This window comes from Acomys russatus, chromosome 26 (genome assembly GCF_903995435.1).
Source record: "Acomys russatus chromosome 26, mAcoRus1.1, whole genome shotgun sequence".
Taxonomy (NCBI): domain Eukaryota; kingdom Metazoa; phylum Chordata; class Mammalia; order Rodentia; family Muridae; genus Acomys; species Acomys russatus.
In genome coordinates, this window is record NC_067162.1 from 49,236,097 (window position 1) to 49,250,868 (window position 14,772).

Genomic DNA, 14,772 nt, shown 5'->3' on the forward strand with positions numbered 1-14,772 from the left:
ACACAGGGAACATTGGTTAGAATTGTTAGGTTGCACTTCCCCAGGCTGGCCTCCAGAGGGCACTGATGAGCAGACATGTCACTAAAAGAACAAGAACTTGGTACGCTCAGAGGCACAAGGTGAAACCTTGCTGTAAATGTGCTCTGGTACCAATGAAATGACTGCCCAAGCTTAACAGAGAAATTAATCTGCCTTAAAATTTATTTAATGGCCAAAGACTCCTAAATTTCTTTTAATGTGCATTAGAATGGACCCACATTCAGGTTGTAGGTCTGAACTCAGAATAAGATTTTTGTTTTGTTTGAGAAAGGGTAACCCAGGATGGCCCTGAACTCTCTGTGTTGCCAAGGATGACCTTGAACTTCTGAGCCCCCTGCCTGCACCTCAGCACTTGGATTACGGGCATACACCACCATGGCCAGCTGATAGGATAAAGGCCAAAGCCGTACAGTGGTTTAATAAATGCATTAAGACTTCAGGTGACTACTGCTTGGCTGCCTTGCTTTCCAACACTGGAGTTTACAGTCAAGAGTTGTAACCACAAACAGTCACCATCTTACAGCGAGTGTGGCAAATATTAGCTTGTCCCGGGTGGGTCTTCTTTCCTCCCTCCATTCAATGTACATTCGTTCGTGTTTTCCCCTGTACCTATGCCTGATGTCCGTTTTGGTAGTTGCAGGAAAGCGGTTGACCCGTGTGGCAGACAGAATATCTCCTCCTAGAAAGTCTCACAAATCCCCTGGAAAGTCAGTGATGCAGCTTTCAAATAAATCTGAGCAAAGAGGCTAACAGCTCAGGGACAGCAAGAAGAGATGCAGGCTGCCTTGGGGGTTCGCCTTGGGGGTTCTGGGGCCAAGAAACAGTGCTTTTCACATCTCACCTGCCAGAGCGCACTCCTAAAGAAAGGACATACTGCACCAGCCACCTACAGAGAAGCTGCTGAGAGCTCGCGCACCGAAACGCCCGTGGTGAAGGCTTTCCACGTGGAACCCTTTGTCATAGCTTCCGGCAGGTGCTACTACAGGCACCAAGGATATTCTAACATGCCTCTAGGTCACTCAGAAGACCCAGCAGCCAACTAAGCAGGCTGTCCCCCTGTGTCAACAAACCCCATACCCACAAGTTAGACAGGCGGCACCACTGTCCACCCTGAAGAGACAGAAGTACTTTCTTGCAGGAAGAGAGGCACGCTGCTGGTCAGCCTGTGTTGACAGACTCCTCCAGAGGCTAAATAGACTCCAGAATCCAGTCACTGCTGGAGAGGCAGGCAGCAGGCAGTGACAGGTCCTGGGGGGAGCCCCGGCCCTGCCCTTCCTGGAGAGAGCCATGCTCCTGGAAGTCTTCCTCTTCGTCGAAGAAGCCGTTGTCCAGCGCACAAGGGCAGTCCTGGCTGGAGGCCGCCTGGCATGCTCCCTTGTACTCCTGAATGGACTCGTAGAGGTTGTACAATTGGCAGAGCAAGGATATGTCCAGTTGTCGCAGGCCAACCTTGAGGGAAGGGGGTGGAGGGGTTGAGAGCCAAGTCAGTGCTGGAATTTCATCTTACACCCACCCAGCAATCTGCCTAGGCTAGCACATTCTTTCCCTCAGAAAGGCTTGAGGCAGTATCAGCAGGATGCTCCGGAGTTCCAGGTAGACGCACTCTTCCACTGTGTCATGCCACACCTCAGACCTGAGTGGGTGAGTCCGTTCCTGAATTCGCCCTGGTGCTCCAGACACACCCAGTGAAACACAGCAGTGCGTGTCCTAAGCACCTCAGCTAGTGTCACAGTAGATGACAAGTCCCAGACATTGCTGTCCCCACACCCAGACTCAGAGAAGACCCACAGGTGATTTCTTTGTAACCCTGGCAAGACCCCCATATTCTGTCTTTCCTAGGCAGCAGGCTACCCCTGGCCAGACAGGATCTCACTGGTCAGTGACATGCTACCTGCTGTGGCACCCCCATGTGCCTTAGGGTTATCCAGGCACATGCTGGGTATCCATGTTCATATGATCACTCTCCTAGTCAGGGTTGGTGGGGTCCCCCCTCAAGACAACGAACTATGAAGAAACTGGAGGGTATCCTCACACCAGCTTCTGGAAGCTTCACAGAAACAAGTGTCAGGGGACAAAGAGTGTGTGGCAGTGTCACGCGCTTGCTCATCTTCACTTCCCTCCTTCCCCACTGCCTGCCCCATGACAAGAAGTGGCCAGGTCCGGAAAAGCATGGGCCCCAGCAATTACAAACCTAGGAGGGTGATGGCTCTCAGAACTGCAGGAAAGCCTGCACACCTGGGCCTCTAACAGGACAAGAACCACGCTAGAGAAAGCACTACCTGCTCCCTGCACAGCGGCTACCTGTAGGGTCAAACAAGATGAAAGCTGCCACCAAACCACCCAGGGAAAAGGGAAGGAGTCCAGCAGGGCCAGAGCTGGGATGCTAACCTCAGGCTCTTGGAGGGCATCCCACCAGTGCTATCTATGGGATTTCAGAGGCAACCTGGTTACACAAAGTCACAACCTCTCAGCGTCATCCTGCAGAGCCCTCTATGACAGGTGTGGCCACCCACATGCAAACAAGCCTAATGTCACACTTTCCTAACCACATGTTAGATACTGTAAGGTGGCCTCCACCCTGTGGCACAGTCCACTCACTCGGGCATGGTAGAGCATGGCTGACAATGCCGCACTGGGGAAACAGGACTGTGAGAGTGAGGCCAGCCTGAGCCACATAGCGATAGCATCATCAGAAGACAAGACAGCCTGTGGGCTGTTTTCACTAGGATGCTCTGGCCAAATTCTTCCCCTGCATGGCTCCTAAGTTCCAAGATTCTGTTGCAGATATGGGCACAACCTGACTGGCTGAAGTACTCCTGCCTGCTCCTAGCTCAACTTTGACAAAGCTACACCTTCCTGTGTTTGCTTAAGAAGAGGCTCACATGACACAAGTCTCCCACCCTGACACTGCCTTACCATCAGGGAAAGACACTATACTCTGTTTCTTGTGTCAAGAACAGAACACAGAAAGACCAAAGGAGCTCTGTGCTCACCTTCTGGGGCCCCATGGGGTTGGCCCACAGTGAGACAAAAACCTCAGCTCCATGGGTCCTTAAACTCTGTTGGATGACAAGGTCATGACCTCGTGTCACCCAAGACTCACGGTGCCAGGTTTTTCTGAGAGAAGTCTCCCCAGATACCCAAGGGCATACCCAGCACAGGGTGGCAAGCAGAGGAACTGACTGGACCTCCCTGCACAGTCACACAGGGATGACTCACAGGGCTGCCCTGTCGTTGGGTGTTGTCACTGGCCTAGAAACAACTGACCCACCTAGAGACACAACAGGGTCCCAACACACTTGTTACACGGCCCTACACGTGCCCACGGTCCTGACACACCTGTTACACAACCGCACACGTGCCCTTGCACAGGTAGATTTCACCTAAGTGCTGGAGTGCAGGATCACACCTGCCTCAGCTCCTATAGCAGCTGTTCCAGGCACCAGGCTAACTTCCTCCCTCTAGGCAGAATTTCCCTGAAGTACAGAAGTGAATGACACTGGTACTCTAGCGAGGACAGCCTGCAGCATGGGTGACTCTACATAACTGAGAGAGTACACAGATCTGTCCTGGTCATGTTACAGTGAGAACCCTAGCCACAAGCCTCGGGTGGCCTACAGGTAGTGCTGTGTGCTCACAGCATCAGAAGGCACTGCTTAAGAGCAGCAAGGTAGGCCAGCCCAGGCTCCCCAAGAAGGCTCTCTGCTGAGGGGTCTGGATAGAGACGAGGAGGGTGTGTGCCCCAGGGCTAAACAACAGGAAGCTCCCATGTTTGAAAGTGATGTCTAATTGAGTGGCAGAAAAGGTGACGAATCAGAGAAGATTTGACAGACTAGAGTCCCAGTTTTACCAGGACAGTAACAGAGAGATGGGTTGCAGAGAGAGAACTCAGGTGAAGATGGAACAGGCCAGAAAATGAGAAGAATTCAGATCAGAGCAGATGGCTGAATTAGTTTGAGGCCAAGCAGAGCAATTCTCGGTGAGAGAGAAGCCAGATTAAATAAGTCAGCTGGGATAAGAGTCTGAGCCAGATTAGCTGAGTTGAACCAGGCAGCCCAGAGCTCAGAAAGAACAAATAAGGATGAGTTCTTTAAGCAGAAAGTCTCAGAGGCTGAAAACATTCTAGGCCTAAGTTAGATCGTACGGAAGCTAGAAGCTTTCAGGACTAGGCCTAGGTTAGCAGAAGGAGGTAGTAAGTCTCCCAGACAATTGAGCCAGGAGAATAAAAGTTACTTTTTTTTTTTTTTAATATGCCTTGAACTCCTGATCCACCTGTTTCTGTCTCCCAAGTGCTGGAATGATTATTGCTCACCGTCATCCTCTGCTGACAGCACTCCTTTTTAAAAAAAGATTGATTTATTTAGTATGTATACAGTGTTCTGCCAGAAGAGGACACCAGATCACATTACAGATGGTTGTGAGCCACTGTACAGTTGCTGGGAATTGAACTCAGGACCTTTGGAAGAGCAACCAGTGTTCTTAGCCTCTGAGCCATCTCTCCAGCTCCTGAGAGGCCTCTTTAACAGGACCCTTTTAGGACTAGGAAGATGGCCATGCAAGCATGGTGACATCAGTTTTGATCTCACTTATAAAACCCACAATTATAAAAGCCGCTTGTAGCCAGGCATGGGTAGGGCACAGCTTTAATTCCAGCACTCAGGAGGCTGAGGCAGGTGGTTATCTGTGATGAGTTCCACCTATAGATACATGGTGAGACCCTGTCAAAAAATAAAAAATAAAAGGAAGGAAGAAAAGAGGTGTCTTTAATTCCTTTATTTCAAGAATAAGCGTATTACCTAGCTATGTATGCCAGTGTGACCACAACCTCCACCCAATGGTGTGCCGAACACAGTGTCTTGAGCTCCACAGTATAATTTTTTTTCTCATTCAGGGTTCAAAATAAGACAAAAAAAAAAAAAATCAAGAATGCTCTACTTTATTTACAAAAATAAACATGAAAGTGGCCTCTTCCCAACTACTGTGAAGATTCAAAGCAAAACCAAAGCACTGGGAAATGCTCTTGCTCCTAGCCAGGTGTGGGAAGAGGAAAGCAGGTAGACTGGGTGGTGTCACAGGAGAGTCCAGGAGGCAATGCCCGCTGTCCCCTGGAGTCACAAGCCAACCTGAACAGAACCACAGGTTTAAAATGTCACTGTGCAAAGGATGAGAAAGACCTTGCCCAGGAAGCATGCCGACCTGGGTTCCCGGAACTCAAGTAAAAGCCAGGTGTGGAGGTGCACATCTGTAATCCCAGCTGGGTAGGCAGAGGCAGGGCCCCTGGGGCAGCTGGCCCCGCCAAATTAGCAAGCTTTCAGTGAGAAGCTTGTCTTAAAAAAAAGGTGGGGAGGAACTTAGAGAGATATCTGAACTCACCATCCGGCCTTCTTATACGTGTGTACGAGTACATGTGCACCTACATGCACACAGGAACACACCCGAAATCATGTGGTACGTGCACATCATGTGCATACTCTCAGGCACATACTCACAGGCATTGATTTGTTTTGTTTGAGACAAGGTCTTTCTATGTCCTGGAATTTGCTATGTAGACCAGGCTGGCCTCAAACTCACAGTGATCCACCTGCCTCTGCCTCCAAGTGCTGGGATTAAAGGCGTGCACCACTACACTCAGCCTAAAATAAATATTTGTTTTTTTTTTTTTTAAAGCCCTACAGTTGGGTGTAGTACTGTGGTGTGTACCTGTAATTCTAACTACTCAGGAGGCTGAGGCAAGTTGATCATGACTCACAGGCCAGCCTGGGTAATATATTAAAACTCAAGACCAGGTGTAGCAAGTTTATGTAGCTCGTCCCTCTAATCCAGGGGTGGGGGTTGAGGCAGGTGTTCCAGGACAGCCTGGTCTACAAAGCAAGTTCCAGGACAGTCAGGGTTGTTGCACAGAGAAACCCTGTCTTGAAACACCAAAACAGAAAGCAAAACAAACAAACAAACAAACAAACAAACAAAAAACTCAGCAAGAAACCAAACAAAAAACAAACAACACAAACCTATAGTACCCAATCATGTAGGAGACTTGATACTCGCTTGTGTGAAGAGGAGAACACAAAGTGGGGTGTGGGGTGTGGGTGAGGGGAGGGTTGGGGAGGTGGAGGGGTGTGGGGTGAGGGGAGGGTTGGGGAGGTGGAGGGGTGTGGGTAAGGGGAGGGTTGGGGAGGTGGAGGGGTGAGGGGTGAGGGAGGATTGGGGAGGAGAAGGGTGAGGGGAGGGTTGGGGAGGTGGAGGGGTTAGGGGTGAGGAGGGTTGAGGGGTGAGGGGAGGGTTGGGGAGGTGGAGAGGTGTAGGGTAAGGGGAGGGTTGGGGAGGTGGAGGGGTGAGGGGAGGGCTGGGGAGGTGGAGGGGTGAGGGGTGAGGGGAGGGTTGGGGAGGGGAGGGGTGAGGGGTGATGGGAGGGTTGAGGGGTAAGGGGGGGTTGAGGGGTAAGGGGAGGGTTGGGGAGGAGAGGGTGAGGGGAAGGCTGGAGAGGTGGGGGTGAGGGAGGGCTGGGGAGTTGGGGGGTGAGGGGTGATGGGAGGGTTGAGGGTGAGGGGAGGTTGGGGAGGTGCAGACTCCAAGTCCTTTCCACCTCACCCCAACCCCAGGCCTCAAACCTGAGGCGACATTACCCTGAGATGGACCTGGAAGGAGAGCCTCTTGTCCAGGAGTGTGAGCTCAGTGCCTGTGGAGTTCTGGGATGACCATGTGGGGACATAGAGCTCTGATCATCAAACTGCAATGTCCAAGGCCCCTCGGGCCCTTCAGAAACGGTTTGCAGGGCTGGGGAGCACTCCAGTCCTGAGGAGAGGGCTTGCTTTGCAGACAAGGACCTGAGTTTGATCCAGAACCCATGTGCAAAAATGCTGGGTGTGGTACAGGAGTCCGTGACACAGAATCCTGGAGAGACAGAGAGAGGGGGACCCAGGGGGTGGCTGGCCAGCCTCGCCTCTTCACTGAGATCCAGGCCAGTGAGAAACCCTGTGTCAGCAGCAGCAGCAACAACAACAAGAAGTCTGCGGCACTTGAGGAACACCTGAGGCTCTTCTAACCTCCGCATGGGCTCAGGGCTGAGAGACTCCATTCACACAACAACTTTCCCTTGTGTTTTGCTAAAACGCCATTGTAAAGGTTTTTAAGGAAGTGGAGTTACAAGGCCAAAGGGCAGGTGCTCATTCATTTTCATGTGCACTGTGAAACTGTTCTCCAAACCGAGTGCACATGCCTCCACCAGCCAGGCAGGAGAGGCCCCGCCACCCTTCTCCTGTGAAGCTTTTGCTAGTCTTTTGGGCAGAGCACAAGCATTTTTATATCTATCCATTGTAGCACTTTCACTTGTTTGTTGGAGACAGGGTCTCACTGAGCATCTCAGGCTTTCATTTGTTTGTTTTGGCCTTTTGAGACTGGGTTTCTCTGTATAGCCCTGTCTGTCCTAGAACTCACTGTGTAGACCTGGCTGGTCTCAAACTCTCAGAGATCCGCTAACCTCTGCCTCTTGAGTGCTGGGATTAAATGTGTGCGCTGCCACCACATGCCTAAGTACAACTGAGGGTCCTAAGGAGCATCTGCATGTGTGTTTTCTACCCATAAACTTGTGAAACCATCCTCACACACCTGGACTGGCCACCTACGTGCCTAGGAATTAAAACATCCTCTTAGCCAGGTGTGTGTGGTGGCGCACACCTTTAATCTCAGTACTCGGGAGGCAGAGGCAGGTGGATCGCTGTGAGTTCAAGGCCAGCCTGGTCTACAAAGTGAGTCTAGGACAGCCAAGTCTACACAGAGAAACCCTGTCTTGAAAAAAAAAACCAAAAAAACCAAAACTCATCCTCTTTTCTTTTTTGGGGGGGGGGGGGGTTCGAGACAGGGCTTCTCTATGTAACCTTGGCTGTCCTGGACTCACTTTACAGACCAGGCTGGCCTCGAACTCACAGAGATCCGCCTGCCTCTGCCTCCTGAGTGCTGGGATTACAGACATGCGCCACCACCGCCAGGCAGTAAAACATCCTCTTTTCACATTTTCTCTTCAGTGTGTCCTTCCATCTCCCTGCTTCTGGCTGGAAGGGGCCTGGTTCCCACAGATGGCCTGTACTACGGAGCTCAGCTGCTCTGAGCACGCACATTACTTCCCCTTCCTTCTGCAAGACTTGGAATCTACAGGCCTGCAAGAAGAAAACAGAGCCAAAAACAAGGAACAGAGCTGGGCTGGCAGAATAGCTCGGCGAGTCAGGGTGCCTCTTGCCAAGCTTGGTGTGTCCTGAGTTAGACCTCTGGGGCCCACAGGGTAGAAAGAGAGAAGTCACTCTTGCGGTGTTCTTCGAGCACCACCACAGGCCTGGCTTTTTGTCCCCGGGGTCCCGAGGACTGTCTTGTTGTCACACATCTGCAGGAACAGGGACCAGCACAGGAAGGAATGAGGCAGTGAGTGGGCAGAAGGCTCAGCTGGCATGGGCACTGGGCATGTTTCTGACTGGCTGGCTTCCTGCTGTCTGCATGTGTGGTTTCTGTCACGGGATCACGGAAGTCTGGAATCCGCAGGGAGCTCCCGCTGACACTCCAAGAGCAAAACCTCCAAGCTCTCAGCTGCCTTTTGTTGGAAGTGACCTGCCAGGGGCTCACCCCTCCCCTCCCCCACCGGACATTCGAGAGCCGGGCTGCTGCTCCTCAGAAGGCTGAGCAAATGAAAAAACGCGCAGTGTGCCAGGGACCTCATGCAACCGGTGAGCGCTTTAACCTGCTGGGGAAGAAGCCGCAGTGCAAGTGTGAGGCACTTGGGAGTTTGGTGGTAAACAGGAGCCTGAGGTGCTGTCAGGTAGGTAAATAGGGCAAAGTCTAGTGGCCTGGGGCGAAGTCTCACGTTGCTGTAAAGACACCCATATCTGCCTGCATCTCTTAACTTCCTGTTTGCTCTTAGCAGTCTGCAAAACGCTCAAGCAGGGAACACACGGAGTGTGAGCTCTCCGTAGCAGAACGTGTGTGTGTGTGTGTGTGTGTGTGTGTGTGTCGGGCATGGTGGTGCACGCCTTTAATCCCAGCACTCGGAGGCAGAGGCAGGTGGACCACTGTGAGTTCGAGGCCAGCCTGGTCTACAAAGTGAGTCCAGGACAGCCAGGGCTACACAGAGAAACCGTGTCTCAAAAAAACAAAAAACAAACAAACAAAAGGGTGTGTGTGTGTATATGTGTGTGTGTGTGTGTGTGTGTGTGACATGCCTGTGTGCTTGCCAGAGGTCAGAGGTCGACATCAAAGTCTTCTAAGTTGCTTCTGTAGCTTACTTTCTGAGACAGTCTCCCCTTGGGCCAGTGAGCTTCAGAGCATCTTCTGCCTCTGTCCCCCAGAGCTGGAATTCCAGGTTCACACTGCTATGCCGGGCTTTTCAGCACGGTCTGGGGAATCAGGCTCAGGCTCTCATGCTTTGCCCCGGCAGCCATCTCCCCAGCCCTATACCCAATACTTTTAGACAAGACCCCTCAGATTGGGCGTCACCATGGTGCAGGCCTATGATCCCAGCATTTGGGAGGCTTAAGGCGAAAGTTCTCAGTCAGGCTGCCCTACACAGTAAGACTCCGTCACAAAAGGAAGGGAAAGGAAAGGAAAAAAGCAAACAAACAAAAATGGCGGTGCGTGCCTGTCATACTAAGGCCACAGAGGATCAAGGGTCAAGGTCAGCCTTAGCTGCATGGTTCAAAGTGAGCCTATGAGCCTGGCCTATTTGATGTGATCCTACCTCAAAAATAAGAATATAAATAAATAAATACGGTTAAAATAGTATTTATTCTAGGAGCCAGCCAGTGGTGAAGCATGCCTTTGATCCCAGCAGTAGGCAGGTCTCAGGGAGTTTGAGAATACCCTGTTCTACCGAGTAAGTTCAGCCAGGGCTGTCTCTAAAAAACATAAATAAATAAATAAATAAATAAATAAATAAATAAATAAATAGTTCTAGGCCAAGGCTACATGGTAAAACCATCTGAAAACAAACAACCACAAAAACTCAATAAATAAAATGAGTTTTTAAGCGACCGCTTTTACGGTCAATGAGCACTTAGTTTGACCTTTGACTCTTTCAAAATGGACTTTTTCCTGGAGGCTACAGGAACTCAGAGTGACACAGTTTCACAGACATAGGGTTACTAGAACAGGAAGTAAAACGGATTAAAGCCGCAACTCTGAGCAGAGGACAGTGTTTGTTAGCCGAGCATAGGACCACAATGGCTCTGAGCAGAGGACAGTGTTAGCCAAGCAGAGGACCACAGTGGCTCCTGACTCTTCTCCTCTGCATAGCAGCCCCCCTATCTCTTATCACTAGTGCCCCACCTTAGAGGTGACACTGGCACCTCAGCTCCAGCCAGCCCCCCTCTGGCCTCCATCACTGCGTCTGGAATGCCCGGCACACTTCTCTATCACAGAACACCCCCACAACAGGAGCTATGCTGCAGGAAACTTGCTTGCGGCCTGTCACCAAGGTTCGGAGTGACACAGCACTGCTCACTATTCACACTCTACATTAGCCAAAGACCCAACAACGCACAGTGACAGGAACATGTGTGCAGCACGCACCTTCCAGTATACGCTGCACTGACCCACGTATGTGTGCCTCATGTGCATATATGAACAGAACATACGATGCAAGGATCAGACAGGGCTGTAAAGGTGCAGAACAGGTTGTGATCTCAAGGGAGTTAAACTCTGAGCATCTGGGTTTTGAAAATATAATTAGGATCTGGAAAGATGGCTCAGAGATTAACAATGCATACTGTTCTGGCAGAGGGCCCAAGTTTGGTTCCCAACACTCAGGTCAAATGGCTCAGAACCACCTGTAATTCCAGTTCCAAGGGACCCAATCCTCCTGGTCTCCAAGGGCACTTGTACTGTGCACATACTCACTCACATACATACACACACACACACACACACATACATACACACACACATACACACACATACATACACACACACATACATACACACACACACACATACACACATACACACATCCTACCCATGGGTAGTATCTTGCCATGAGACTGGAGAAAAAGGAGAAAATCAAGCAAGAACTGACACTCATCTCTCCGTGTCCTGACTGACGACAGAATAATGTCACCAGCCACCTCACGTTCCTGTGCCATGCCCTCCTCACCAGGACGGACACCACCCTGAAGCTGTGAGCCAAAATAAACCTCCCTTATGCGGCTTTTGTCCAAGCAGCAGGCCTCATGAGTGCTAGACAGGCGCTCTGCCACTGGCTGAGCGTCCCAGGCTTAGGACTGTGATTTTTTAACCGTTTTGTTTCAAAATACTTTCTATTAGTAAACTAACTAACTAACTGACTAACTGAGGCCTGGGTCTTCTTTGATTCATTTCTTTCTTTATCAGCTTTGAGGACCTATGAGCAATTCTTGTGACTTTTTGGGTTTTGTTGCCAATAAACTGGCTTCCACCGTGCCGGCCACTCCCAGATGCACCTTGGCCGTTTTCAAGGAGCCTCCTGTATCCGCTGCACACCTTGAAGTCCTTACTTCTGCGGTGACACCCAGGCTCCCCACAGCCACCGGTCCACCCTCCTAACCTCCTTCTTGTTCAGACTCAGTCAAGCTGGAGGCTCTCTGCTCCACTCTACTATGTTAGTGTCCTCTTCCTGTCATGTGAGGCCTCCCCACCTCTGACTCTGCAACCCCAGAGGAGTGCCCCCCCCACCCAGGGGACCCTCCCTCTGTCTGTGCTTGGAAGGGGCTGTCCGCCTCTATTTCTCTCACTCTGTCCTGACTTAGAATTATACCGCACTACAGACCTGGCCTCAGGTCTTCAAATTAAATAGATCAATACAGACATCTGCAGAAAGCCCTAGACAGAACACTCATCCGTTGTTGTTGTTGTTGTTTTGGGGTTTATTTGAGGTTTTTCTTGTTTTGTTTTTCCAGACAGGGTCTTTCTGTATAGCCCTTGCCTGTCCTGGACTCGCTTTGTAGACCAGGCTGGCCTGGAACTCACAGTGACCCACCGGCCTCTGCCTCCCAAGTGCTGGGATTACAGGCGTGCGCCACCACACCCAGTAAGCAAAGACATGAGTTGTCCCGGGAACCTCACCAGTTCCCTCGGGTCAGTGAGTCTCTCGAAGAGCTGCAAGACAGACTGAAAAAAATCCTTGTGGTGGTTTTCTGAAAGGGCCTGTCAGGGCCTGTAGCCAAACCCTACCTTTAACACTGTTATCAGGCAAACTGACAGCTGCTCTTCCCTCATTTCCTCTGGCTGAGCTGCCGAGCTACTGCCCAAGGCATAATTATAAGGTTCTGTACTTTCGTCACAGTGGGAGGGACCTGGGAAATACCTTGGGGAAAGCAGCTGGGCTCCCAAGCCTCCTTAGCGTGTTTATAAGGCAGAGAGAGCCTCACAACCAGAAGTTACCCGCACCCTGCATCGTATGCAAGACAAAACAAACAAAAACACCCTCATACACCTGGGGGGCCAGTCTTATTTCACCCAGAGAGTTCGGGTTATGTTCAAATCCAGGCTGTAAACACTCAAGGTATGGATTTGTCTAATCAATTGCCAGATGTGTTAGGCGCAGGGTAGTGGCTGTTAATGAACAAAAATTGGTAGTTTGGAACTCAGGAGTCGGTAAGAAACTTGGGAAATGTTATTGGAGAGAATTAGACATCACTTCCTTGATGAAAAAGCATTAGGACTGTACACCGGATTCAATTAAACCTTACTTTGCAGAGCAGACATGATCCTTTAAGAGGAGGCAGAGACCAAATTTTTTCTAAGCCACATGTCAAATGCACTACATGATTAAAGCAGTCGGCCCCACTAACTTTTTTTTTTTTTTTTTCAAATTTACTCTTAGGATACAAGGTTTTTTTATATTAGATTTCTTTAGTATTTACCTGTCCCCGTGGGTTTTGGACGAGGGGAAAGGAAGAGGGAAGATTTGGTGAGGTGTCTCAGTCCCTCCCTACCTGGCCTGGCACAGGAAGCAAGCGCGGACAGGGCTCTCTCTGCTGCCCAAATCCCTGCCCTGGCGTCACCCCGAACCGTGCATCCTGATCCAAGAACACCTACTGCGCTTCGCAGCACGGAGAAAAACTGAACCCCATTGTTTGGGACTAGACGGACGGACTTCACCCGGCTAGAGCTCGGCTTCCGTGCCGGTAATCGGATTCCTGGCGGGCGACCGAGGAGGGGCCCGGCCATCCATCTGTTGTCCACACCGACCCGCAGGCGCACAGGAAGCCTGTTCCTCCTGGGACCCGACAAGCCGACCACGCCGCGCCCTGGCCTGGCCCAGGAGAACCCCAGCATCTGAGGCTGCCCTGTGCGTGGATGTCCTGCCGCGGAGCACGGGTTTCTAGACGAGAGGGGAGACAGTCCCCCGACGGGACCCACGGCGCCTCGTCCTTACCATCTCCTTGCGCAACAGTGCCAACGCGGCGTCCAGGTTGGGGGGCTTGGTCCGCGTCCCCGCAGCCCTCGCCAAGCCGCCGCCCGCGCCCCCTCGGCTCAGCTCGTCCTGGATGCGCGACTTCTGCGCGTACAGCCGCTCCAGGTGCCGCCAGCCGCCCGACGCGCCGCCCGACGCCGAGGCAACAGCCCGCTCAGGCTTTTGGGTAGCGGTGGCAGCCCATCTACCCGCAGACCCCGGGCCGCGCCCGCCGACCCTGCCCCGCTCATCTCGCCGCGGCGCGGACACAAGCGCGCGCAGCTTAGCCCAAGTCCCTAGAGCCCCACGGGTCCCCACCCACTTCCCGCCCGCCGGAGTCCCGCCTGCTGCCCGGCCCCTTGGTCTCCGCCCCTCTCGAGGCCCGCCCCCTTCTACGGCTCCTGACTGCTAAGAGGCGACGCCCTGCAGGGTCCCCTGGCCTCCAGCTCCATCCCACCCATCTGTGCCGCGCCCCCCCCCCCGACTAGCCCTGGGGTCACCTTAAGTCTCAGCTCTGTGAACCTCACACGTAGTCAGTCCCTTCCCTTCTTCGCCACACCTCCTGGGGGTCCCCACCTGTCAGTGTCCCGCCTCCACTCCTACCCCAACCCTGTGCACCTCATCTCCATCTGGTCACTTTCCTCTCCCCCCTGAGCCCCACCTTCAGCCCCAGGCCCATCCTCCCATTCTGCATCCTCAGCCCCAGCCTCTTTCTTCCTCTGCTCCAGACAGGCTCCTGCTCCCCTCCTGTCTATGCTCCTGGCCTCCCTGGCTTCACTCTGACCAGCCAATGAAACCGTTTCTATCTACCAAGGGGGCCCAGTGCCACCACCGAACCTCAGGGCAGAACTCCTTCACGGGGGGGGGGGGGGGCATCACTTTGCATCCTCTGAGTGTCAGGGTTCCCCGAACTTCAGCACCAACGAGAGGGCCGGCCTCACTTTGTTCACTCATTTACGGAATGAACCAACTTGTCTTTCAGACCTTGGCTGCTGAGCTTAATTATAAAGAGAAGGAATGGTTCTGAGCTAGTTCAGCAGGAGCAGAGCTACCAGAAAAGCATCCTCTAGCTTTGGGGGGGAGGGGGGCTTTCTGGCGCTGCGCATGAAGGCCACGCCAAAATCCATCTCATGAGAAGTTGATGTTAGACCCAGCCAGACAGTGAGACCTCAGGGCACCCAGGAGCCCACCTGCCACTTGCCTACATTTCCCTGTAGTCCAGGGTGTCGCCTTCAGTCACTACCCAGGCAATCCGTCACAGTCCACCTATTAGGCAACCAGGAGTCTGAGCTTGTCTGTGTGGGAGGGAGGCAGGAAGGGAGGGG

At 52.2% G+C, this 14,772-nt stretch overlaps 1 protein-coding gene across 1 annotated transcript; it reads right to left on the reverse strand.

Moving 5' to 3' along the window:
• Positions 1-1,114: 1,114 nt before the first annotated feature.
• Positions 1,115-13,743, reverse strand: Fam89a (family with sequence similarity 89 member A). The gene is given in 3 exon segments (XM_051168719.1): positions 1,115-1,488; positions 13,430-13,611; positions 13,614-13,743. Coding segments are annotated over 3 exon segments (528 nt in total). The 5' UTR covers positions 13,699-13,743; the 3' UTR covers positions 1,115-1,227.
• Between the last annotated feature and the right edge of the window lie 1,029 nt (positions 13,744-14,772).